At 36.7% G+C, this 27,429-nt stretch overlaps 1 protein-coding gene across 1 annotated transcript in view; it reads left to right on the top strand.

Annotated features, from left to right (window-relative positions):
* PREX2 (phosphatidylinositol-3,4,5-trisphosphate dependent Rac exchange factor 2) overlaps window positions 1-27,429 on the top strand; it is a 298,055-nt gene that overhangs the window by 180,920 nt on the left and 89,706 nt on the right. The window contains 7 exon segments of the mRNA XM_004602407.3: window positions 3,343-3,522; window positions 6,188-6,282; window positions 7,726-7,808; window positions 8,407-8,497; window positions 9,390-9,518; window positions 16,583-16,624; window positions 24,149-24,366. Coding sequence (XP_004602464.2) covers window positions 3,343-3,522; window positions 6,188-6,282; window positions 7,726-7,808; window positions 8,407-8,497; window positions 9,390-9,518; window positions 16,583-16,624; window positions 24,149-24,366 — 838 coding nt within the window.

Raw genomic sequence — 27,429 nt, 5'->3', positions numbered from 1 at the left:
AGAAATAGACAAAATACTCCTGAAATTCATATGGAACAATAAACCCCCACGAATAGCTAAAGCAATCCTTGGGAAAAAGAAGATGGGTGGCATCACCTACCCCAACTTCAAACTATACTACAAAGCATTAGTAATTAAGACAGCATGGTATTGGGCTAGAAACAGAACCACAGACCAGTGGAACAGAGTTGAATATTCTTTCATAGACTCCCAAATATATGACCACTTAATCTTTGACAAAGGAGCAAGAAATGTGAAGTGGAATAAGGAAAGCCTCTTCAACAAGTGGTGCTGGGAAAACTGGATAGCTACCTGCAATAAAATGAACTCTGACATCTGTCTAGTGCCAGGCACAAAAATCAGATCAAAGTGGATTAAAGATCTCAATATCCATGACATTGAAGCTAAAAGCATCTTTAAGGATGAAACACCACTGACCAAGCAAGTGGAAACAAACATAAACAAATGGGACTACATCAAACTAAGAAGCTTCTGTACTTCAAAAGAAACAGTGACCAAGATACAAAAAGAGCCCACCCATCTGAAAAAGGATTAATATCCAGGATATATAAGACACTAGTAGAATTATATAAGGAAAAAAACCTCCAACTTTATCAAAATATGGGGAGAGGAAATGAACAGAAGCTTCCTCAAAAAAAGAAATACAAATGGCCAAAAGGCACATAGTTTTACTTTTTTTTTTTTTGATTTTTGGGTCACACCAGGTGTTGCACAGGTGTTACTCCTGGCTTTGCACTCAGGAATGACTCTTGGCTGTGCTCAAGGGACCATATGGATGCTGGGAATCGACCGCCGGTCAGCTGCGTGCAAGGCAAACGCCCTACACGCTGTCCTATCACTCCAGCCCCAGTTTTAGATTTTTGATAGGATTTAAAAATAGAGCTGGTATGTTCTAAGGAGCAAATGAATAAAAGGTATCAGATGGCAGGAGTAAGGGAGGCTGCCCAGTTATGTGAGCCCAGTATAGTGGGGCTGTGTATATATACACACTAATGACCAGCTGCCCAGTCAGTATTTATGAGTGATATGCAGGGATGTGGTGTTCTACTGCATTGGCAAAGTATGTGTTACCCTACCTCCAAAATGAGACCAGGGTGATGGTGATAATGACAGTACTAGATAATTCATAATGTGATTTTAGACACTGAATGAATTAATGCCCATTTAGCAAAGTACTTGTCGTAAGAGTGCTGTAAATGTTAGCCAGGATGAAAAAAATGGTGAGGATAGCTAAATGGCAGAATTGAATCCTACTACAGAGAACATAATACAGTTTATGAGAAAAAATTTTAATTTTTTGTATGCACATGTGTTGAGTGTGAGTGTGTGTGTGTGTGTGTGTGTGTGTGTGCGTGCGCGTGCACGCATGCAATGGGATTTGCTCCCTGCAGTACTCAGGAACCCTGTAGTGCTGGAGTTTGAACCAGGGTCTAGTGCATGCAAGAAAAGTGCCTTAAGCCCTGTACTATCTCTCTGGTCCATGGTGCATTTTATCTTTTTTAAAAAGAATATAGAATTTTTATGGACAAACATAGTGTCAGAACCACTGTTATCTATCATTTGTTTATTAGCCTAACATTTATTCCCACAGGGTCAGTGTAAGCATGATTGCAGCTGTTCAAAATGAAAGGCAAATATGTGAATACAATTCATGTAACTGAAAAAACTGTTTATATTTAGCCCCATGACTTCTAATATAAATGATACATAAAGCACAGAGGAGTCCTTGCAGAATGAGGATTCCTGTGTCTCTTTTCTCTTTGGTATTCAGAGTACATTACTTTGAACTCTGCAGAATGGAACTTGGGTAATTGGAATTAGTCTAATGTTCTCATGTTTAGGGTAGAGAGAATGAATAAATACACAGTATATTTCACAAGGCATAAAATATTTTTCTAAATAGAAAAATTGCTTTTAAAATAAATTCATATCTTTCAGTTGCTTAAATGTTCACAGATCGTTGAGCAATATAATAATATAGCTTCTCCATTTTCACTAGTGTCTAAAAGTTAATATATGCCAAATTTTTCTTCAACTAGGGTCTCACAGTGAAACTCTATCTAACTTTATTATTTGGAGTTGTAGCTCCCAATTTCTTTCCTTCTTTTTTTTTCCCTTTTATATGTGTTACTATCTACTATACTGTATGGTTAAGTTGCTTGTAAGTTATTTCCTCCAGTAGAATTTAAGGTCCAAAAAGGCAAAGAGTTTTGTTAGTTTTGTTAAATAATGCCTCTGCAGCACAAATAATAATGCTGTGAATGTATTTAGGTCATTATTAAAATCACTTAATAAGTAATGTTTTACTCAATATTGGAATAATAAAAAATATCCAAGATGTACAACATTCTCATAATTTTGGAATAATGTAAACATGAGATTGCTGTAAAAATGTGTTAAACTAAGTGTCTATGTGCTATTAACTGGAACAGAATGTATTTGGTAAATGAGAAGATGATTGTTGGTTAGAAAAAAACATATGTCGGCTTGTTGTTGTTCATACTGTATTTGTTTTGCAAATTTTATAGCAAAATTTGCAGGGTTGATAGGAATGACTGATGCCATGTTTTTTCCTGATTTTTGAGTTGTTTTAGTACAATATTTTATCATACAATACTCAAGTCAAAAGTGGGAGAGTGAGTACTGTACAATGGGCACAGTTAGTTTAATGCTAGTCTAGTCATGCGCCATGTAAGAGTTCTTCCTCTGGGCAGATGTATCACAATTGCTCCTGACTATACTGGTCATGCACAATCCCCATAGTACTCGTGTAGATCTTGTTACCTATTACAAATAAAGTCTGTAAGAAACCCAGAGCAAGTGCAGATGAAGAGATGGGTTTTCATATCTTGAATTGAACCATTGAGGGAATATTAAAGACCATTCAGTGTTTGTTGTAATATTTGAACAATACATTCAGATTTCCCTAGTAATTTCCGTTTATAGTGATAGCTGGGGGACAGAGGTGTGTTTGCCGATATGTTTGCTGAATATTTGATCTATCATCAATCATGTGGGCCAGTTATTCTTACTGTCATTCTCTTACAGATGTTTGCAGCATTGGCTTTATTACCATCAAACGGTTATTAAGTAGCACCAGTAATATTTGAACAGAGCTTTGCATTCTGAATTGGGTGCTGTTTTGCTTACTTATTCTGCGAAGAAAAAGTGAACTTTGTGTGAGAGGCTTTTTATGCTATAGAATATTTACTTCATGCAAAATATGGAACTGTTCTATTATGTTCAGTAGGTAAAGCAGTTATCTGTGCAGCCAGTTTGAAAGCATATATTTAATTATGTTCTTTGAATATTATATTGCAGTCTTCTGTCTTCAATTACATATTCTCCTAAATTAGAACGCAAGACATCAGAGTGTATAGTTCCAACAGACAGTGACAATGAGAAGGGAGAAAGAAATTGCAAGCGAGTTTGTTTTAATGTGGCAGGAGATGAGCAGGAAGATTCAGGTCATGACACCATCAGTAACAGAGACTCTTACAGGTAAATCATTAATTCCTTAAACTCATGCTGACAACAGTCAAATGTGAGCCTCTATTTTCCATCAGGATCTTGAAAATATTTTGATTATTGTTTTATGTATTGCACTCATCTCTCATTGCCCTGATCCTGAAAAGAGCCTCCAGTCCTTGGGAAAAATGAGTAAGGAGAGGCTGCTAAAATCTCAGGGCTGGGATGAATGAAGACGTTACTAGTGCCCGCTCGAGTAAATCGATAAACAATGGAATGACAGTGATACAGTAATTGCACTCATAAAATAAGACTTGTTATTACCCACTTACATTAACCATAGTGCTCATTCCAAATTGTGCTCATTTGTAACCTGAGAAATGTGGAAGTGTTTTGCATGCCTGGCAGTGTTCAGAACTTACTCCTGGGTCTGTATTCAGAGATCACTTCTAGTGGTGTTGGGATCCAAATGCCTTGCATGATGCATAGTTTGCATCATGCAAGGCAATTGCTTTAGCCCTGTATTATGTCTCCAGTCAGTCTCTGTAAGCATTTCCTTTGGTCTCCATCTAAGTCTACCTAATTTGAAAAACTTTTCTGTTACCAGTTATGTAATATCACAAATAAGCAAATTGTGTCTATTTAAAGGCCCCCCACCCCAGATATTTGTTTCTGATCATTGAACTATGGGATGGTAATTAAGAGTTCCTTTTGATTTATTTATCTCTTCCTGTTGTTAATCTTTAAAATCAATTGACTAAATTTTTCTGGCCCACCCATGAACACCTTCTTCTTCTCCAACCTGCCTCTGATCTAAATTTCTTCTTTTTTTTTTTTTTTTTTTTTGCTTTTTGGGTCACACCCAGCGATGCTCAGGGGTTACTCCTGGCTTTGCACTCAGGAATTACTCCTGGCAGTGCTTGGGGGACCATATGGGATGCCGGAGATCGAACCCGGGTCGTCCGTGTGCAAGGCAAACGCCCTACCCGCTGTGCTACCGCTCCGGCCCCTCTGATCTAAATTTCTGAAGCCTCTAGAACAAATTATGAAGAACTCACTAGCATAAACAACACCTTATTGTCATCCAGTTCTGAGGCTAAATGTAGGGAATCAGTTATCCACACACAGTATGGTTCTGTTGGGGTGTAGGGGTTTCAGACAGCCCCCTCTCTTCTTTCACTGGATGTCTGTCTGTCAAAATACTGCTTACAAGGACACTGACTTTATTGTATTCGGGCCCACCTTAATCCCTTTGTTTACTTAGTGACCTCTGTAAAAACCCTCACTACAAGTAAGGGCATAGTGCTGGTTGTTAGACTTCACTTTGTAAATGGGCTGAGGAGGATGCTACCAATCACATCTTTTCTCTCCACCTTGTCATCTTTCTACCAGACTGCCAAATGACAACCCCTCCAGTAACCTACCTGAATTGAAAGCAGTTTTACCCTCATAGCACCCATTCCTCATCAGGGACTGTCCAAACCTCCCAGGATACTGTGTGGGCAGCTTTAGAGCTTCTCTGGCATTTACGTTGGTTGAAACCAAAGACAGTTTTATTTTCTCGTATTTGATGTTTTATAATGAAAAGTTCATAAATATGAAATCACTTATTTATTGCAGAGCTATTTGCACTACTTGTACTATCTCTCCAGCCCTTCCTGATTTCTGTCTTATCCTCACTACTATCCCAGTGTCTCTGTGAGAAGGATTTAATAAATGTATGCATTGGTTATTCTTAAAGTTTAATAATACATAACTCAGGTTGACCACTTTTTACTATTTTGTTTACTTTTAGCTCCCAAGGATAACAATAGCATTCCCATTCCTTAAATAGGAATGTGTGGTTTCTACTCGGAGGGAAATGGCATATCAGAAATACTTATTTTAAGCTCTAGTGTCAAATAATAAATTACTCTCTAAGCTGAAATTGACAGTTTAAACAGAAATTCAAAACAAGTCTTTTAAATTAATGTATTTACTTATTTATTTACTTTATTTATTTATTTATTTTTATTTTATATATTTAATTTTATTATATGTTATATATAAACTACATTTATATATTATATATTTATGTATGTAATTTATATATAATACATATTTTTATTTTATTTTAAATATAATTTTATATTAATTTATTTACTTTATTTCACTTTATTCTGAGCAGAAAAAGGCACTCTATATCTTTTGCAATTTCTATTATCTGTAATATGACCATATGCACCCACAGGCATTTTGACCATCTCTTCCTTTTCTTAGGAGGTAAGACAATCACTGCAGAGCTCTGACTGGGTAGAGGTATCTCTGCTCCCTGAGGAAGCCGGGAGAACAATTGATTTTTACTTTAAACTCCCAGGAGGGACCGAAGGGCAGGAGCCAGGGAATAAGACTTTGACTCTGTTAGCAAATGAGCGAGTGACATAAGCCATCAGCCAGATACATGAAGAGCTTTGAGTTTGGTTTCACTTCTAGGTTTCTGACTCTCTGTTTTACAGATGTCTTGAGGGTATAGATTAGGTGATGTAAGTAAAGTGGGAAGAAGATTCCACATGAATCTGACCTATTTACCTTTCTCACCATTTTCCTTAAAACAATAAAAGCAAATAGATGTTATATAAAACTATGGCCTATGCGCATTTATCTCAAAGAAATAACATAGAGAATTTGGCCAAGTAACATCTCGTTGGTTTGTTTGCAGTGACTGCAACAGCAACCGGAACTCCATCGCGTCCTTCACAAGCATTTGCAGCAGCCAGTGCAGCTCCTATTTCCACAGCGATGAGATGGACTCAGGTGTGTGGTTGGGACACGTTCATTTTCAAGGCTGGCTGCTGGGAGCTGTTTTTAAAGGATCAGTCTGTTTATGTTTTTACTTTTTAATTACCAGTTGGTAGCCACACAAAATGCATTTAAGGCTTATATGCTTGATAAAGTTATTTTCAACTGTAACTGACAAAAGACATGAAAGCAATGTGTATTTCCATACATATGTTATGGTCGTTAGTGCTGTGAAGGATGATAAGTGAATGGGAAACATGTGTAATATGTTCTGTTTTTTGTCATAACACTGAAGAAGAGGTAGGAAGGCTTTGAAGTGAAGAATTTCGTGCCACGGTGTATTTTTTTTTTTTTTTTTTTTGCTTTTTGGGTCACACCCAGCGATGTTCAGGGGTTACTCCTGGCTTTGCACTCAGGAATTACTCCTGGCAGTGCGTGGGGGACCATATGGGATGCCGGGGATTGAACCCAGGCCGGCCGCGTGCAAGGCAAACGCCCTACCCGCTGTGCTATTGCTCTGGCCCTGCCACGGTGTATTTTTGAGCTAGTCTTTTTGCATGGGTGATGGAGAGGAGTGATACTATGTTGTATCTTAGAGCTGGCTTCTGGCTTTATTTTGTCCTGGGGGGGAACATCTGACAGTTTGGGGCCTTCTCTGACTCTGTGTTCTGGAGTCACCCTCTGCAGTGCTTGGGAAACAGTATGATGCCGGGGATTGAATCAGGCCCTCCTGCATAGCTCAGCTGGCTTTGAGGTTGTACTTAATTGGAGTGTTAAGAATAAAACATTTTATACAATAGAACAAATTATTTTTTTAAATTTGAAATTTATTTTATCCATTCAGTATTAACAAAACACACTATTTGAAAGAATTCTTGACATGGGCTATTTGCTACTGTTTCAAAGGAATAGTAATGTGTACCAAAGTTATTGGAAATTCTCTTTTTGTGTTTCTCTCTCCTCCTCCTCTGTTTTTTTCTCTCTTCTTTTTTTTTTTTTTTAATTTTGTTTTGGTTTGGTTTTTGTGCCATCACATAACTCATGGTGGTACTTATGAGCTACTTCTGGCACAGTGTTCACTTAGCGTAACTCCCAACAGTGTTCAGGGCATCATGCATTTCTGGAGATCAAACCTAGGCCACCCTCATGCAAAGCATATGCTTCATTCTTTTATCACCCTGGCCCGAGAATTTTTGTTTCTGAGCAGGAAAACTAAGTGTCTCTAGTCATACCTGTGATTCTTTATTTTCTTTTTTCAAAAAATATTTTATGAAAGATTTACAAAGCTATTAGTAGTTGAGTTTTAGACATACGGTATTCAGCACATCTCTCCCTGCTGTGTCCAACATTAATTTCCCTTCACAAGTTCCTTCCTATCACCACCCTGTTTATTTTCAATTTCATTTAAATTGAAATATTTTGAAATATTAAACTTGACTTTTTTCCATACATGTCTAGGAGATGAGCTTCCCCTAAGTGTTCGCATTTCTCACGATAAACAGGACAAGATACATAGCTGTCTTGAGCATCTTTTCAGCCAGGTATGATTGAAACAGTTGTGAGTATTTTTTTCTACAGACTAACCTGTCAGAAATCCCATATTCAGACGTAATATAGAGCTTGGTGTTAGGACAGAAATAGTTTAGTCTGTCCCCCCTGTCTCTTTATTTCAATTTACATAATTTACAAAGGAAATAAATATTTCTTCAGGCAAGTAATCCAAAAATTTATTGTGACCATTGAATATTTCATACTTCTTAGAAAATTATAGTTTATGATTCTTTTTTTAACTGTGCGGTTTAAGAATCCTTTTTGACATTTGTACCCAGATTCATCATTAATTTTATAAAGCACATTTTGAAAATTTTTCTGACAATGGTAAAGTTTTATTTAATAGCTCTAGAACTTGTATTTTTCTATGAAATAAATTTATATTTTGTGTTAATATATGTTAGGATAGTAAAGCATACAATTGTAAATGTTGTCATTTGAGCTTATTCCAATACTGTATGAAAGATAAATTTCAAAATCTTGATGAGATTTCAAAAATAATTGATGCTTTAAGAAAAAATATTTTGACAGATCTCCTATTTAAATATTTATTCTGTATTATGAGGTACATTCCCTATGTTATTGTAGGTGGATTCAATTACCAATCTCCTAAAAGGGCAAGCTGTCGTGAGGGCCTTTGAGCAAACCAAGTACCTCACACCAGGTCGAGGATTACAAGGTAAGTTTTAAAAAACAACTTTTAGACACAATTAGGAAACAAAAGTGGAAGATACAGAGTTAAGAATAGTTTAAATGAATAGTTCTGGTTGCTTATGTTTCATAATTTTCTTAACCAATATTTTGATAAATTTTGAATGTACAAAAAAATAATTTTGTATAGTTTAGGGTCTTTGAAGATATTGCTTAATGACCTGAAAGGGCCAGACCAATTCTACATAAGTTCGTTGAAGATTTGTAAATGTTGAATTGCATTTGCTTAAAACAAGTATATTTCCTGCTTGATTGTATTTTACTAGTAGAGGAAGGAGCTTGCAGAACAAAACTTAAATCTATCATATGCTGATCTCTATATTAAGATATTGAAAGTAGAGTTTTCATATAAATGTTCACTGTGGTTTAACAGTTATAAGCAAGTAATACTAAGATGGTTCAGGAAATAGCTCATAGGACTAGTATGCAGGTCCTGTATGCCTGAAACCCTAAATTTTATTTCCTGCACCATGCAACCCCTCCCCCTCAAACACTGCTAAGGATAGTCTTAGTGGCCCCTCGTACTTCAGGACCCTGGCATTAAAGCATCTAGTTGGTTGGCCAAATTGCTGGGAATTTGCCAATGTTTCTTCAGGCAAGTAATCCAAAAGATTATTGTGACCATTGAATATTTCATAGTTCAAACCTTTGGAGCCACCCTCCACCCCAATAAAATTAAATTTTAAAAATTATATTGAGTTGGCTTATTTGCTCTTCCAATATAGCTAAAGAAATCACCACCATGACCCTAATCTCAGACAGTAGCAATGAATGAGAATTCTGAACCTTAAGGCCTTACAAGAATGTTGAATGCTTGGTAAATGATTGAGACTTAAGAGAGATTTTCTGTGCTTATTTAGAATTTCAACAGGAAATGGAACCAAAATTGTGCTGCCCCAAAAGGATAAGACTTCACATCAAGCAGGATCCTTGGAATCTTCCCAGCAGTGTCCGGAGTCTTGCTCAGAACATCAGAAAATTTGTTGAAGGTCAGATCAAAAAAGCAAGGAATATCATGTCTCATTAAGATGTCTCTCACTAAAACCTGAGGTTCCATAATGCGTTGATGATAGAAAAAGTGAAAGAACCAAAAACAGTAAGGGAGGAAGGAATATTAGAACACCAAATTTCCAAGGATCTAAATGATTCAGGGTTCAGAAAATCCTGAATCTTAAATTAGATTTAAGAAGATTTTTTTTCTCCCCCAGATTCAAAAGAGATTTATTTAAGAGAAGGGAAAGGAAGGAGAAAGAAGTAGGGGAAGCTCCCAGATTATGGGAGGGATCTCCTGAACAAAGATTCTAGAGAAAGGAGAATTCTTTTTTCAGCAAAGTATAAAACTTTTTTTTTTCAATTTTTTATTGAGTCACCATGTGGAAAGTTACAAAGTTTTCAGGTTTAAATTTCAGTTATACAATGCTCAAATACCCATCCCTTCACCATGCTCATATTCCACCACCAAGAGTCCCAGTATAGCTCCACCCTGCCCCCCCACCCCTAACCCCCCCACGCCCCTAGCCCCCCCACCCTCAGCCCCTCCCCCCGCCTGTGTAACTAATAAATTTCACTTTACTTTCACTTTGATTGCATACAATATTTCAACAAAACTCACTATTATTGTTTGGAGAGTCTCTCCCCTAAAGTCAGACCTGCTGAAAAGGAAGCATTAGATAATTTGTAAAACTCTTATTATTTATACTGAATTAAATGAGATAAGGGCTCATTTGGTCATTAGATATAAGGGCTTGTCCTCCTGAAGATAAATTAAATGTGAAAAGTTTGATTGTGGGGGGCTGGCATAATAGTACAGTGACTAGGGTATTTGTCTTGCGTGTGAAGGACTTGGGTTCGATCCCTGGCATCCCTTATAGTCCCCCAAGCACCTCTACGAGTAATTCCTGAGTGCAGAACTCTGAGTCACCCCTCAAAATTGCCGAGTATAGACCCAAACCAAAGTTTTCATTTAATAATGTAAAACAATATCAGATATACCTATAAAAGATCCACAAAACACATAAATCTTAAATTTATGAAAAGCCTAAAAATGCAATTGTGAGTATTTTTGACAATCAAAATGATTATAAATATTGTACAACTCATTTAAAAAAATTTTTTAATTTATTATTTTATTGAATCACCATGTGGAAAGTTACAAAGCTTTCAGGTTTAAGTCTCAGTTATACAATGCTCGAACACCCTTCCCTTCACCAGTGCACATATTCCACCACCAAGAATCACAGTATACCTCCCCCCCTCCCCCCCCCCACCTTCCCAGCCCCCCACCCCGCCTGTGTAACTGGTAAATTTCACTTTACTTTCACTTTACTTTGTACAACTCATTTTTAAGTTGTTTTTATTTTAAGACTATTTCTTGGTGACTATCATAATGTTGTTTGCTCAATATCTGATAATGTCTTATATCTCCAACACCCTGTAATTAGGGATATAAAACTTTAACACAACTTCAGCGAGTTTCATTGGCTGTTGTATAAAGTAAGAATTTTCAGTAGAAAATCCTGGAAGTTTTCAAAATGTGTGTGGTTAAAATGATGAAGTATGAAATTTTTTTTAGTTTTTAAATGTTGAATTCAGATATTTTTTTTTCTCAGTAGTAGCTGTTAGAGCTGTCTGTAGACTTTTTTTGGTTGTCAGAATCCTGGCTTGCTATTATCACCTAGCGGGGGGAGCTAGGGATGCTGGTAAATGTTTTTCATTGTACTGACTAGTCTCCTACAATAGTGATTTGGCCCAAAATATTAATAATGCTAAGGCTGAGAAACCTGTACAATATAAAGAGCCTATTTCAATTTTATTTTTAATCATTTTTATGACCATTGGGTATAAGTTCACTAGAATTAAAGTATAGTCCTACTAATGACCTTTTTTTCAGCATAAATTTGAGAAAATTTTATATTTTGCTGACAAAAGAAAAACTCTTAAACACAATAGATTCTAAACCTTGGCATGCAACTTAACTTTTGTTTGTTTATTTTGTTTGGGGGCCAACCTCGCATTGGTCAGGGCTTCCTTCTGGCTCTGCACTCAGGAATCACTGCTGGCAATGCTCAGGGACTCTCGAGGATGCTGGGGACTGATCCCAGGTCAACCACATGCAATAAAAATGCCTTACCCACTATCCTAGCTCTCCAGCCCCTAACTTCTTTGGATCACAGTTCTTTTAATTTACTAAATGCAAAAATAGTTTAAATAATTTGTGATTATTAAATCTTCTATCTAGAAATATTCTCATATATATACAAATGTGTCTATGCACACACATATTTTATATATGAGTATATGTATATACACACACATATATATGCAAAACAGATTAGATATTATTTATCTTTAATGGGACTGGAGCAATAGCACAGCAGGTTTGGCATTTGCCTCGCACGAGACCGACCCGTGTTCAATTCCTCCGTCCCTCTCGGAGAGCCCGGCAAGCTACTGAAAGTACCTCGCCTGCATGGCAGAGCCTGGCAAGCTACCTGTGGGGTATCCAATATACCAAAATGAGTAACAATAAGTCTTACAATGGAGTCGTTACTGGTGCTCGCTCTAGCAAATCAATGAACAACGGAATGACAGTGACAGTGCTACAGTGCTAATGTCTCTGCTGATTTACTATGTAAATTTTGCTGTGTGATAAAATGCTTTGTCCCTGACATCTGGATATAACTCCTCAAAATTTTAAATTTGTGTATTTAAATTCTATTATTCTCATCACTTTTTTTTCACAACCTATTTGTTTAGGTTTTTTTATACTAACATCTAGTGCAAGACAAAACCCTTAATTTTAAAAAAGTATACATCTTTAGAATCTTACATTTTTCATATCAAGTTGTGCTTTCACAACCTTAGTTCTGCCTATCACAAGCAGCCAAAGGAATGGCAACTATCTACAAATATTTCTTGATTGATTGGGAATATTGGTGCCACTCTTGGTCCTGGGAGCTCTAGAGCTGTTGTGTCTGGTTATATGAGAACTGTGGTATCAAGGGTGCAGAATTTAGGTTGCAAATTTCAGCAACAAATAGTTACTCTTTGGATAAGAGCTGTGATTAGCACCGTGTAAAGTGAATCATTAAGAAATAGAGTCATTAGCTTAGATCAATAAGAACAGCTGAAGGGATAAGGCAAAACTACTTTTTCCTTTTAATGCATGCGGAATCTGGACCTATTACAGAGAGGGAAGGAGAATCATTGAGATCCTTGAATCATTCTTGTCATGTCTTTCAAGGCACTCTGAAACTCACTTGCTTAGCATTAATTCATCTTAGTCTTTCTCTTTCCTGTTTCACGGTTTTTTTGGAAGGTGAAACCTTTGGAAATTTCACACAATGCCATGTTACCATGATGTGCCCTAATTACAATGTATATGTGTAGCTGACAGGGCCTCGATCTGATGTTCCTGTTGGGAAGGGAAAAAAATTACTTCTAACTTCAGTCTCTGGCTGAGTCTCCATAAATTAAGCTGACCCAGGCAATGGAACAAAAGAAAAACATATGGATATCTTTAATATAGTTGTGTGTGCCTCAGGAGGCTTCATTTATGTCAAAGGAGGACCCAAGGTAAAGATTGAGCCTGAGTGTTCTTCACAAGGTTTGATGAAGAGTGGAACGTTATGGGGGGATGCGATAGGATATGAGCCGTCAGAGTGAAATACAGGATCCTTGGCCAAGACTGTTATTTTGCAGTCCTCAGAGTCTCTGTATTTGGATATCAGAATGCTCCTCTCCTCCGAGTACAGGAATGGTCTTTCCAAGGTCCATGAAAGGAAGGGGGTCAGGGGGTTCTTCCTGCATCTGCTGCTTCTCAGATTTCTTCCACATAAAATACCTAACATGTCGGTTCTCCATATTTTGTAGTGGCTTTTTTGAACCCATTTCCTTTTCTGGTTTCAAAATCGCCTATCTTTTGCACGCAGCTGGCCAGGGTTCAAACCCTCCTGCCCCATATGGTCCTCTAAGCACTGTTAGGAGTGATCCCTGAGTGGAGAGCCAGGAGTAAGCACTGAGCACCACAGGATGTGTTCCAAAAACAAGTAAAATAAAATAGCCGACCTGGGTTCGATTCCTCCATCCCTCTCAGAAAACCCAGCAAGCTACCAAGAGTATCTCACCCACACAGCAGAGCCTGGCAAGCTACCCGTAGTGTATTCGATTTGCCAAAAATAGTAACAAGTTTCTCAGTCCTTACTGGTGCCCGCTCGAGCAAATCAATGAACAACAGGATGCTAGTGACAGTGACAGTGATCTTATACATCGCCAAATAGGATACCAAAATATAATATCTCTAGTTCTTATGGAAGAAGGATGATTTTAGTATCTGGAGATAATCACTGATTTAGTCAACCATATCCATGTGATGAAGTTTCACAAAATCCCCACGATAGGTTTCTGCACCTCCAGTTTGGTGATCTTGTGCACGTACTAGCAAAGTGGGGTGGAGTATGTTTGGAGAGGCCACAGGAGAGGCATACCATTTTCTCTTATTGTGCCCTGTCTTTTGCTTCATTATGTCTGTTTCTGAGTTTTATCCATTGAAAGTAAACTGGTGGTGTATGAAATTAATAATTTCTCTTGGCTCTAGGTCATTCAAGCAAATTATTAAATCTGTGAATGGGGTCTTGGGGTCCTCCATTCAATTTTTTGTTGGGGCCTCCACCCAATTTCTTGTTAGTCCAAAGCACAGGAAAAGGTTTATACTTGCCTTTGGCATCTAAAATGCCTTAGATCCTCGCCTCTGGATCTGTCCCGATCTTTAGGCAGATAGGGTCGGAAATGAGTTGAATTATGAAGAGACTTTGCCAGTGGCAGGGAATAGCTTACTGGTGTAAGAGAAAACTCAAATACCATAATTGGTTACAGAATTAAGTCACTATTACCTTAACTTCAAGTATTTATTAATGAGCATGTTTTCCACTCTATCCCATGCCAAAAATTTTCACTAAAAACTATTTTGCAAGCAGCCTGGTATTTTTTTCCATCTTTTCTATATTTGTCTTAATATCATGAGGGGATTATTCTTTTTACATTCAAGTCTGTTAAATTTTTACCTTTTTTGATGCCTTGGTAATTGAAGGGCATTCTGTCCTAATTCTCTTGTCCCCATCTTATGACTCATCTATACTATTACCAGATTCATGGTACATACCTTGTTCAAAATTTCAGTACCCTTCCCCAGAACCTTACAGATATTTTCTGATGATTAAGTCTAAATCAGCGTTTCACAAAGTGAGTTTACCAGCATTTGGGGGATACTAGAACAATGTGTGTGTGTGTGTGTGTGTGTGTGTGTGTGTGTGTGTGTGTGTGTGTGATAGATATCTCCTATTTTAATTGAGATGGGCTTTCTATTTTTTGCTTAAATTAGGTGGTATTTAAGTAGAGTGTGTAGCAATGAACTCATTTTTATTGAAAAAGCAACATTAGAACAAAAAAGTTTAGAAACCTCCCATTAAACTAATTAACATTAAAAAATCCTTTTTTTCAAGAAATTTTCTAACTGTATACAACTTGCAATGGCTTAATAGCATAATAATTTTTTTACTATCACAAGATTATTGTCTATTTGATATTTTGTCTCTTCTATATTACTTTTCTAGCAGTTTCCCAATGTTAGCTAGTGTACTACCTGCATTAATAACTTAAGTGTACTTTAATTAAAAAAATTTTTTGAAATTCATTTAGAATTCTATATTAGTTAAACTATATCCAAACAACAATAATGCTGTGTTCTCTGACACATAAAAGTTTTAAGTAATTTCCTAATACTTTTAAGATACATTTATTTTTTCCTACACAGCCTGTAAAATAGATAAATAGATGTTATCGTTACTTGTAAATGATCAGGCTAAGATTAAAAATAGTTCAGCAGTTTTCTAAAGCCAGGCAAGCTAGTTATAGAAGACAAGTCTTCTGACTCAATTCATTGTGCATTCCTGCCCTTGAAATCCTTTTGTTTTTGCAGTTTCACTTTTAAAATTTAATGCACTCTCAAGTATTTCCTGAATTTTTTACTAGTTAATTTGTTTCTTTGTCTCTGTTGTATAATGATCTAAAATAGAATGCAGTCTAACCTATTCTATTACCCATAATTTCGGGCACATACGATCGCTGTGTGTTTTTAATAACCTGTTACAGGCAAACCCTTCCTTATAAGGAAACAAATGAACACACATCTCATTGCACATATGGCACTGAGTATGGTGTTGATATACATCATTTATCAAAACTAGGTGATTGACTCTAGGATTAGGAAATCCTAGATAGAGAAATGTTAGTATTTTATGCTCTTTAGTTGAATATATTTACTTATGAATAAGAAAAAAAGGATGATATATGCACATATTGTGCATTAATATATAATATGTGAATTATATTAAGTATATAAGCATAGCACATAATGCACAATGGAATTCGTAAGTATCAGTTATATAATATTTAAGAGTATAAAAATAAAAATTAGTTATCATAATATGTAAGCTTAATAACTATACAGTTTAGAGTACACGACACAAGACAGAACCACTAAAACTAACCTATAAAGACAGTATAATTTAAATGCTACTTTATAGTTTCATTATTCAAACCAAAAGATATTTTAAGGTCTTGAAAATGGGGTAGAACTGATACAAGTTGATATGTAAGAATAGTATGTCCTCTGACTGTAGCACTGCACTGTAGCACCGTCGTCCCGTTGTTCATCAAGTTGCTCAAGTGGGCACCAGTAACGTCTTCACTGAAGACTTGTTGTTACTGTTTTGGGCATATTGAATACTCCACGGGGAGCTTGCCAGGCTCTGCTGTGCGGGCAGGATATTCTCATTAGCTTGATGGGCTCTCCGAGAGGGACAGAGGAATTGAACCCAGGTCGGCTGCGTGCAAAGCAAATGCCCTACCCACTGTGCTATTGCTCCGGTCCATGTCCTTTGACTAGCATTTTTATATTCTAATAACATAATATCATGCTAATTTTTAATCACAGTTAAAATGTAATATTAATTGAGAAAAAAAGTCTTAACTAACTGGCATTTTTTCTTTGCAGAGGTCAAGTGTAGGATACTTCTGGCTCTTCTTGAATATTCAGGTAATACTTTGCATTATTTTTATTACAGAAATTATTCTCTCCAAGATCTTAGAAATCCTACAATATGAAGGCAAATCCTTCAGCTATTTGTAATATAGAGATATTATCAGTTTTCTTTAAGACCATGCAGAGACTGAAAAACAGTTTTAGGAAAACAAAAATATAAGCTACTCGTCAATTATAGGTAAAAGCATAAGGACATGTAAATAATATACTTACAGAACATATAATTTTAAAGAGGAGAAAGGGCAAGGACTTTATAAAGTTCATTCAGCAAAAGAAACATTGTCAAATTGTGTCTAAAAATTTTGTTTATGAACAGGATCTAGATGATCTTATTCCCTCTTTAATAAGTGGAGAAACTAGGGCTTAATTTGGATAGGAGGAGTCGCTATGTCAGAATTCTGTTGAAAGGACATGGGTACACTTTCCCAATTTAGGACACTTGGAAAATTCAAATTCTAACTGAATTAGTGAATCAAGTTAACCAAGAGGACTTTTTCATTTTTTATTGTCTGTTTCTTGTTTAAATGGGTTTTTTGCATTGCTTTCCTTACGAATAATTTTTAAATAAAGCTTTAATTCTTACTCTTGAAGTATCTCTCTTTTTGTACACATTACTGAGTTCCCACAACCACTCTAAGAAAACCATTATGTCTAGTTTTAAAGATGAAAAATCAACACAGGCAGATTAATTATAATTAATATAAAGTATTTATACAATACACACAGCTGTTTAAACATCTGGATGAATAGATGCCTTACTGAGTAAATGAGTAAGTAGTTGGCTGTTTTGATGTTTAAATTTAGTTTTACCAATCCCAGAAGTGGTCCTAGAGTTATTTGTTTTATTCATTAATATTCAAATGACCATTTATTTAGACTATTCTTTTGGTTTTAACCTTTCTAGTCCTGTCATAATTCTCCTTCCTTTGAATTCATTTACAACACCCCTCCCCCCTGCCTTTTCTATCTAGGACTACACGGAAGAGTAGCCTAATTACTTCATACTGTTGGAGCTAAAATTATGCTCTTTACTTGAAAAGGAAAGATTATTGCAAAATAGTATTACCAGACCCTTTTATTCCTTTCTTTTTGTCTCTAATCTTCTTGTTCTTCTCTTTTTGTCTTTGTTTATTTTTTTTCCTCTATACTCATAAAATAATAACTATGGCTCATTGTCTGTCTGCAAGCCATCTCATTCTCTTTAGACTACCTAGTTAATAACGTAACTTTTTAAAACAGATTTTAAGAAATAGTTAAAATTAATTGTAGTTCATATTTTGAAACATATTTGTAGAAGAGTTTATTTGGTGTTTGAATCTTGTAATGAAACATCTTTCATAGGTAGAGAAAAAAACTATAACAAGAGAATTCTTACTCAAAAGTAAGCTTTCCAAAAATACTTAATGTTCTCATTTTTCTAGAATCTAATAATAGCAATTGCAATTTTTGCTATACTTCTTATTAATAAAAATGAGAAAAAGTAGTATATTTGGCGAAGGGTGATTATCTGTGAATTTTGAACAACTCCAAGTTTTTATAATATTGTTGGTTTATTATGTTGTTACTTTTCCACTCCTCAGGAAAACTTAGAACACTTTCAGTGCCTGAAACCATGCTGCAATAAAGAATCACAGGAAGATTTTTACCTTATTAAAGTGTTGTATAAGTTTTAAAAACTTCACGTGTTTTTCTCCAGATCTAAGGAGTAGGAATACCCATGCTGTAATTTAAGGTTCTGAGGCTTAAGATCATATGGTTTAAAAGGAATGCAGTGGATCCTGGAAAGCAGATTATATGCTTCTAACACTCCTTTAGCATAATTCAAGTTACATGCCACTTCCTCTGGCTTTGAGGAATAATAGTCCCTTGAGGAACACAAATAAGCAAGCAAAAGCTCACAGCCTCCTAATGAGTCCTCTGGTACAAGGATGCCCTCAGGCTTGGGGTGGCAGGAGGAAGTGCATAATATTTCCTGGAGGAAACAGAAAGTTTCACAAGGGAACATCATATGTCAATACCTCAGTGACTTTCAGCAGCTCACTGAGTTGACTCATGAGAGTGTGCCTCTAGATGAAGGTCTGGGCAATAAGGCACTTTATAAGGCAATTTAATGTTTCAGGAATGTGATCAGGTTCCATGTATCTAAAGAGGGGTAAAAGCTCTGAATTGCTATTATTTCAGATGATATAATTTATTACATCGTCCAAAAATTGCTGTTAAAATTGTTGCTGGTGTGTCTGATAGTGAATAAAGTGATATGTAGGGAAGGTGAACCGTCAGTGAAACAATTGTAATGATCTCTTTACTCTGTTCTGGGTTTTCTTTGTTATTTGCTGTGTGATGTAAAAAGTTACTTTAAAAACTCTTGATATATAATGTGCATTTTGAAATCCACACAAATATGCTATTTGCTGATTGTTAAAAAGTGGAAGGCAGTAATGGGAAAATCCCCTCATGAAGAAATTAGTATTTATTATCTTCGTTAAAATATATTTTAAAGATTATCTATGTGACACATGAGCTAACAAAATCTAGGCTATTGTTTCTTCTTGAGACCCTTTTTTCTTGCAAAATTATGTTGATTTGTTTACGTGATTTCACCTATGACTCAACTATACCATAGGAAAAAAAGTCAACATTGTAAATTTGGGCAAAATAGAAGGAAATATTAAATGATATGTGAAAATCATGCCTGTGACCTTCACCAACCAAAAGTATGTTGGTTTAAGCTTTAGATTGTAATTTGATCCCAGAATGTTTTGTATATCTATTTCCATTGCTGTACCCTGAAGACAGACATGACCAAGGACTTCTTTGCATGTTCTGCTTCATACCCCTGGAATTAAGCAATGTTTAATACATTCAGGTGTTGAATATTAACATAAAATAAAGAGACTGGAGATATAGTACAGTAAGTAAAGTATTTGCCTTGCATGTAGCTTAGTTTAATTGCCTGGTTTAATTGCTGTAGGGCTCTGGCTATGTTCCCCGAACACATGCAGGAGTCAGTCCTGAGCACAGAACCAAGAATAACTTCTGGGCACTGACTGCTCTACCGCCCTATCCCCCAAATGAAACCAAATCTATCAAAAGCACGAAAACCTAAATTATGGTTTGACAATTTTTATGATTATTTCTGATTTGGTGGTGTTGAATGAACTTTTAATTTGACTTAACATGCAAATAGAAAGTAGTAGTGTATAGTAGAATTAATCATTGGAGTAAGCTCTTTAAAATAAAATAAGAAATTTGGGGATCTCTTCTCAAAATTAATTGGGGAATCATTATTGTTGTCAAATACCGACAAAGTTACTAAGTTGTGTAATGTCTTCTTAAAGTGGGGTTGAAGTCAGATTCTTCCTTCTTTAGACCTTAGCTTTCCAGTATTGATAAATATTATCTCTTTTCAATTAAGATTGTGATTTATTTTGTTTAGAGCCACACTGGGTGTGCTTAGATACTGTGCTGGTTCTTTTCTCACTGCTGGTAGAATTCAGGGACCACCTGAAGTAATGGGGTTGACCAATGTAGTGTCTCTTCAGCCCCTCAATTAAAATTTTTTTCTCTGAGGATTTGGTTTTTTGGCCACATTTGGCAGTACTCAGGGTTTACTCCTGGCTCTGCACTCAGGGATCACTCCTGGTGGGGCTGGGTGAACCAAATGTGGTGCCAGAAATCCTACCGAAGTTCTCTGTGTACAAGGCAAGCACTCTACCTGCTGTATTATCACTCCAGCCCCTCAATTATTATTTTTAAGAGAAATTATTTTCAAGTTATAAAAGGGATTATTCTTACCAAATGTACTGAAGTGTTTTTAATTTTTTTTTCAGATGGACCTGGTTTTAAATAAGTGTTCTAAATTGTTTTTTCAGATGTGGCTCAAGTGTAAAGCACTTTCCTGGCATGCATGAGATGTGGGCTTGATCCCAGTACAACAAAAAGTTTTAAAAATATTATTGTTATTATTATTATTATTATATTCCATACCCATTTTCTATAAAATCATAGAGGAATATATATGCATCTCAGAGAGCCCGGCAAGCTACCAAGAGTATCCCGCCTAGCAAGCTCCCCATGGCGTATTTGATTTGCCAAAAACAGTAACAATAACAAGTCTCATTCCCCTGACCCTGAAAAAGCCTCCAATCATTGGGATAGATGAGTAGGGAGAGGCTGCTAAAATATCAGGGCTGGGATGAATGGAGACGTTACTGGTGCCCCCTTGAGTAAATTGATGAACAACGGGATGGCAGTGATACAGTGATTATTATTACTGTTTGGGGGCCACAGCCAGCAGTACTCGGGATTTACTACTGGCTCTTTGCTCAGGGATAATTTCTGGCAGAGCTCAAAGGAACCCAAGTCAGCCACGTGCAAGGGAAGCACTCTACTGCATGCAAAGAAAGCATCCTACTTGCTATACTTTTGCCCTGGGCCAATTAAAAATGCTTTTGGTCAGGGGCTAGAGCGAGGGTGCAGCGAGCAGAGCTTTTGTCTTACACATGGCAACCTGAGTTCATTCTTCGGCATCCCATGTGGTCCCTGTGCCCACCCAGAGTGATTCCCGAGGGCAGGGCTGGTTATGCCCCCTGCTCTTTTCCCCCACCTACTCAATAAAAGTTCTTGATCAAACTTCCTACTTTACTGAAGAACAACTGAAAAGCATAAAAGTATAAATACGAATAAATGGAGCAGTTTTCACATGTTCAACCTCAGCACTCTGGCCACACATTTAGACTGAGGACTTTATGAATTCCCCCTTGAAAAGTCAAACCACATCCAGGCATTTTGAGAAGTCAGCCAATGCGCTCATGAATTTTCATTTTACTTAATTCATTTTTTATGAGTTAGTCTATTGGTTTGTAATTTTCATTAATCAACTCAATAAATATTTACTGTCCCTACCAACTTTTTAGTAAATACTTACCTACTCTGTTCAAAACAGTGTATATTTGTTTTTTCTTATTTGAAGACAGAATAAAATTCTTGTCTAGTTTAGTCATTTTACAGATTTCTTTAAATGATTCCTGTAAACATGAACTATATATCTGCTTTACAGCAATGTCTGACACATATTGTTGGTTAAAGTTAAACAGTCTGCGATTGACAGGATGGAACATTTGACCTGATAACACAGAAATTGTTAGTTTACATGAATATGAATATTTTTATTTTCCAATGAAATATTTTCAGTATCATGTTTTTTCTACTATAATTCTTAGGAGCAACTGCTAACAGTAAGTCAGAGTCATGTGATATGTGCACATACCTTTGTAAGGTCATTAAAAACTTCTGTTCAATGTTATTGGTGAACTACTTAAAAATTATACTTTTCCAAGTTGTAGAGATGACTTGAAGGTGCTAGAGCACAGATTTTGCTTGTGAGATCCCTAGACTCAATCCCTGACATGACATAGGCCCTAAACCCCAATAGGAACTACCCTCGAGCACCAAACTGTGAGATGTCCCTCAGAGCGCCAGGTGTGACTCCCAAAACAATAGAATACAAATCATGCCTTTTTAATCTACAAAATGAGAACTCGAACACCGTCAAAATTAATGGATTACACAGAAAAGGGTTTATTTCTGTGTCATCTTTTAATTTTGACAGTGTTTCTTTATTTTAGAAGATTCTAAGCAGTTGAAACATTCAGTTCACATTTAGGACTAGATTATTGTGACCTTTGTTGTTATTTTGGCACAAGTGAATTTTCTATGTATGAAATGTTGTTTATATTGCATTCACTATAATTCTTGAGGGGCTGGACTGATAGTACAGCAGGTAGGGCATTTGTCTTGCACGCAGCTGACCTGGGTTCGATTCCTAGCATCCCATATGGTCTCCCAAGCACTGCCAGGAGTAGTTCCTAAGTGCAAAGCCAGGAATAACCCCTGAGTATCACCTGGTGTGACCCAAAAAGCCCACATATACACACACATATGTAGTACTTGATTTTAATACAGTTTATGGGATTTGTGGTTGTCCCACCTTTTAAATAGGTGAATCCTTTGTGTCTAGGTTTTCAGAGGCAGTTTCTTTGCATTAATAAAAAAGAAAAACCTCTGGACCAGGAAGTGGCAGTTCAAAGGAGTGAGACTCTGAGGAAAAATTTAAGTAGCATAGGTACATATAAACTTCATATTTGTACCTCATGTACTTCAATAAGTATATTTCATAGATACAGTTTGCTCATCACTATAATTAGACATTAAGAGTTTTGCCCATGTGTGTTTTCATTTGTGTTTGAGGAAGTTCAGCAGTTAATTTTAAAGATGATTTTTATATTAATAATGTATTTCAGTTGCCATAAATGGAAAGATTGGACTTCCAAGTTTTCATTAGGAAAATGTGCAACATATGCAAGTTTTAGTCCATCATAAAAAAATGTCAATGAAATGAACCTTTGCCCCCCCCGATGTTTTTTTTTTGAGTTAATAATGCATTTGTGTTTTTTTCTTTTTTTTTTATTTTATTATATTGAATCGCCGTGAGAAAAAAAATACAAAGCTTTCAGGTTTAAGTCTCAGTCATACAATGATTGAACCCTAATCCCTTCACCAGTGCACATGATCCACCACCATGAACCCCAATATATCCCCCTTTCCCCCAGCCCCCACCCAAATAGCTAATGATCTTCATTTTATTCTCTATACTTTGAATACATTCAATATTTCAATAGAGAACTCACTACTATTGTTTGGAATTTCCCCCCAACAATCAGACCTGCTGAAAAGGAATCATTTAATAATTTCTTTTCATTGCTAAGAATAAAGATTATATAAGCTCGCGCAACCACTGTCGCTGTCTCATGGTTTTGGATTTCTCATGTTTTAGCTCAGTTCACAGTCTAGATGCGTGTCTGTAAGAAGCCGCTCTGGGTGCCAAAATGGGTTAGAAGACCTCTTGGATCATAGTCTTTACGAGCAGAGGGTCTGTTTTGCAAGCAGCAGCTCTGGATCTTATCTGGGCCGAGGACGTGCCGGTACCGCCCCCATCCCATGATCGCCTGTGAGCCGCAGCATTGCAAAGCTCCTACCTCTGGGTGGAAGTCTTAGGGGATGGCTCTTGCCACGTGGATGATGCCGCAGAAAAACAGGGTGGAAAGGGAAAATCCTTCCCTGGGCGGCACATAGTCGTAGTACAGCTCACAGTCTAGATGCATGTCTGTAAGAAGCCGCTCTGGGTGCCAAAATGGGTTAGAAGACCTCTTGGATCATAGTCTGTACGAGCAGAGGATCCCCCACCCCCGATGTTTTATGACATTATTGATAACAAAATAAAGTCACAGTATCAGTTAAGAAAATGATTTCAATTTTTTCTTAAAGTTCAGGGCATTTAATGTCTTCTAAAATGTCGTGCTCATTAATAGACTTTTTTAAAACATAGTTTAAATTTAATAAAAGGTTGAATAATAGTGAGTGCAAATGCTTAATGGATTATATTTGTTCACCTATAGCATCTTTCAAAGCTATTTTTTTTTTGAGTGTTATTCTTGTTCTTGTTCTCCTGGATCGCAGACAGTGAGACGCAGCTCCGGAGAGACATGGTTTTCTGCCAAAGCCTGGTGGCCACGGTCTGTGCCTTCTCTGAGCAGCTCATGGCAGCCTTAAACCAGATGTTTGACAACAGCAAGGAAAATGAGATGGAAACTTGGGAGGCCAGCAGAAGGTGGCTGGAGCAGATCGCCAATGCAGGTGTTCTGTTTCACTTCCAGTCTCTTCTGTCACCTAACTTGGTAAGAAATCACCTTCCTACTGCCTGTGTCAGCTCTAACGCTTGATACCACATTCCCCAATGTGAAATGGTTATTTCTTATTGTAATAGCAGTCACTCAAGTACCTGAAAAGAGTAAACTGGCATTGGGGAGAGAGTTCAAAGAGCTGGAATGCCTGAGGCTCCAAATTCCTTCTCTGTCACCATTCCACCCTCCCCCAGTGATCGAAAACAGAATTGTCAGGCCCAGACAAATAGACCAAGTATGGCCTGGCATGGTCCCTGGGGTCCATGAGCACTGCTGTGGAGTCTTCCCTGCAAGCAATAAATATTTTTTAGCTTTTACAATTCATTCAAGCATTGTGATTTACAGTGTTGTTGACAATAAGAGTTTTAGGCACACAGTGTCCCAACTCCAGTTCTACCACCAGTGTTCACATCCCTCCACAATGACCCCAAGTTCGCCCCCCTCTCCTCAATCTGTCTCCTTGACAAGCACATTTCTAAGTTTAATTGTTGTAGTTTGGGCTCTATGCTTACATTCATGTTGGCGCTAATAGTTTTGATAGCTACAGACATCTCATGTTTACCCCCCAGCTGAGTGCAAGGCCTCTGTCCATGCCTCTATATTGCTTCCAACCCGCCAGCTCTACTTCTCTCCTTCCCTCGCATTTTTTATTTCTCTAATCTGGGGCCAAGAGTTTTCCCATTTTTCATGCTTTCCACTCTCTTGTCATGTTGCAAGAATATCGTTTTTCAATAGGAAACAAAGTTTTAATAAATGCGTAGGAGGTTTTCTTTCCTTCCCTTTTTAATTTATTCCCTGCGACTGCTAAAAGCTAAGAAAGCCTCCATCTGCTCCCGATTCCTATACCCCTAAACACTGAGTGAACAAGGTCAGTAGAGGAAAGAGGGTCTTTCTGCTACTGGTCCATGTTTCCAGTTCAGAAGCATCAGTCTGCCACGAAACGGAAGCTCCCACCGAGGTTACTATTCTGGAGCACGTTTGATAGACAAGCTCTGACAACTCGCATGGCTTGCTGACAAACTATTTGAATTTTGCATGTGTTAAATGATTTTATTTTCTTCCTTTGTCTCTGTGTTTATCCGGGTAAGTCTAAGAACACTGCCTTAATGACCATGGAATAATCCATGTTTGTGTGTCAGTTTTCCACCGTGGGCCAGAAGCAACAGTCCTGAAATATTTTATAAATAAAATGTGGTTAGTGTAGAGATTATTCACCTATTGCTTTCTGGGCTGGTAATAGTTATCCGAGTGATTAAACATAAATATGTTCACTCTGATATACTGGCTTAAGATGCTCATTGAATAGGATTTGAATTTTAAGCACTAAATGCTACTTTATCTATTAAAGTACACATAGAAAATATAGCTTCCAAGTAACACCATTGAGATTTTAGACAAGTATTATTTGGTTTATATAGCAAAGTAATATATTTTTTTCAATGAAGAGGTTGAGCATAGTTTGAGGGTGATTACTGTGCTATAAAGCTAATAAAAAGACTCTGAAATGATAAGGCAAGAAAGTCCATCTCACTGTACTTTAGAAAAAGTCTCTTAAAAAGTTGCTGCCCTTCATGTATATATGATATATTTCATACTTTCTACTATTACAACTAAATTAAAATAATTTAATTAATTTAAAAAATTTTAAAGGACACCTTTGGAATCTGTTTAGAGCAAAGTAATCATTAGTCAATGCTGTCAAATATATATTACATCATAGGAACCCACTTCCTGAATTCATTGATTGGCATTCTGTGTTTGTTGAATGGATGAATGAATTTTTATTTGTTTTGTTTCATTTCTCTTAGTTTAAAACTGCCATGATGTAATCAAGTGATAGTATTTTAAACTTTATTTTATTTGGGAGTCAGAATGATAGTATAGTGGGTAGGTCTCTCGCCTTGCAGGGAGCCTACCCGGGACCCCTGGCACTCTCTATGTTCCCCCAGCATCGCTAGGAGTGTTCCCTTAGTGCAGAGCCAGGAATGAGCCCTGATCTCTGCCAGGTGTGGCCCACCCTCCCTCCAAACAAAACCCAACTATTTTATTTGGGAATCTAAGGAATGAGAGAATATAGTGGCATGTTATATATCTGTTAAGTGACATGTGCAGAATGCTGAAAGAGTGAACTTAACAAAAACTACAACAACAACAACAAAAATTCTCAGTGAATCATGAATTTAAGTAGCTATTCCTCTGAAGAAGATATAAAATAGCCAGAAGTACGCAAGAAAAATGATTAATACTAGCCAGTGGGAGAATTCAACACAAAACCACAGTGAGATACTTTTCATATATAGCATAGGTAACTGTAATCCAAAAGACAGGAAAGAGCAAGTGTTGATAAGGATGTGGAGAAATTGGAACTCAGCTTTCCTGGTAGGACTATAAATCAGTACAGCCATTTTACATAATGAATTGGGAGTCCCTAAAAACGTTATACACAGAATTCCTACTCATTATTAACACCTAAGAGCAGTAAAATCTTACGTTCATGAAAAAAGCATGGGTACACGTTTCCAGCAGGATTTCTCATAAAAGCTAAAAAAAATTGTGAAACGACCAACATGTCCATGAACCCAAAGTTGTACTTTATTATATAAGATAATAAAATTTGACAATAAAATACTGATACATTCTCCTGTATCAATGTACCTTGGAAACATGCTGTGTGGAACAAGACAGTTGCAAAAGGCCAGGTATTGTTCCATTCCTTCTTATGTAATGTGCAAAACAGGCAAATTTTAGGGACTGAAAGTAGGTTAGTGGTTGCCTGGGGCAGGAGATTAGGGAACAGGAAATGGGAAGTGAATGCTAATGGATCTTAAGCTTTTTTATTGGGGAGGAGGATGAAAATATTCTAAATTTAGATAATATTACTAGTAGTAGCACAACTTTATGAATTTTATACCAAATGCCCATGTCATATACTTTATGGATACTTCCAAAGGTATATGAATTCTATATCAAGAATGTTATTTTTTAATTGGTCATGTGTCACCCTTAAATTTAATTAAAGAATTGGCTGCTAAGAAAAATAAAATATTTCTGCCAGTG

Source organism: Sorex araneus, chromosome 2 (genome assembly GCF_027595985.1).
Source record: "Sorex araneus isolate mSorAra2 chromosome 2, mSorAra2.pri, whole genome shotgun sequence".
Taxonomy (NCBI): Eukaryota; Metazoa; Chordata; class Mammalia; order Eulipotyphla; family Soricidae; genus Sorex; species Sorex araneus.
Note: the sequence above shows the minus strand (reverse complement) of the source record. Positions and strands in the feature narration are given on the sequence as shown.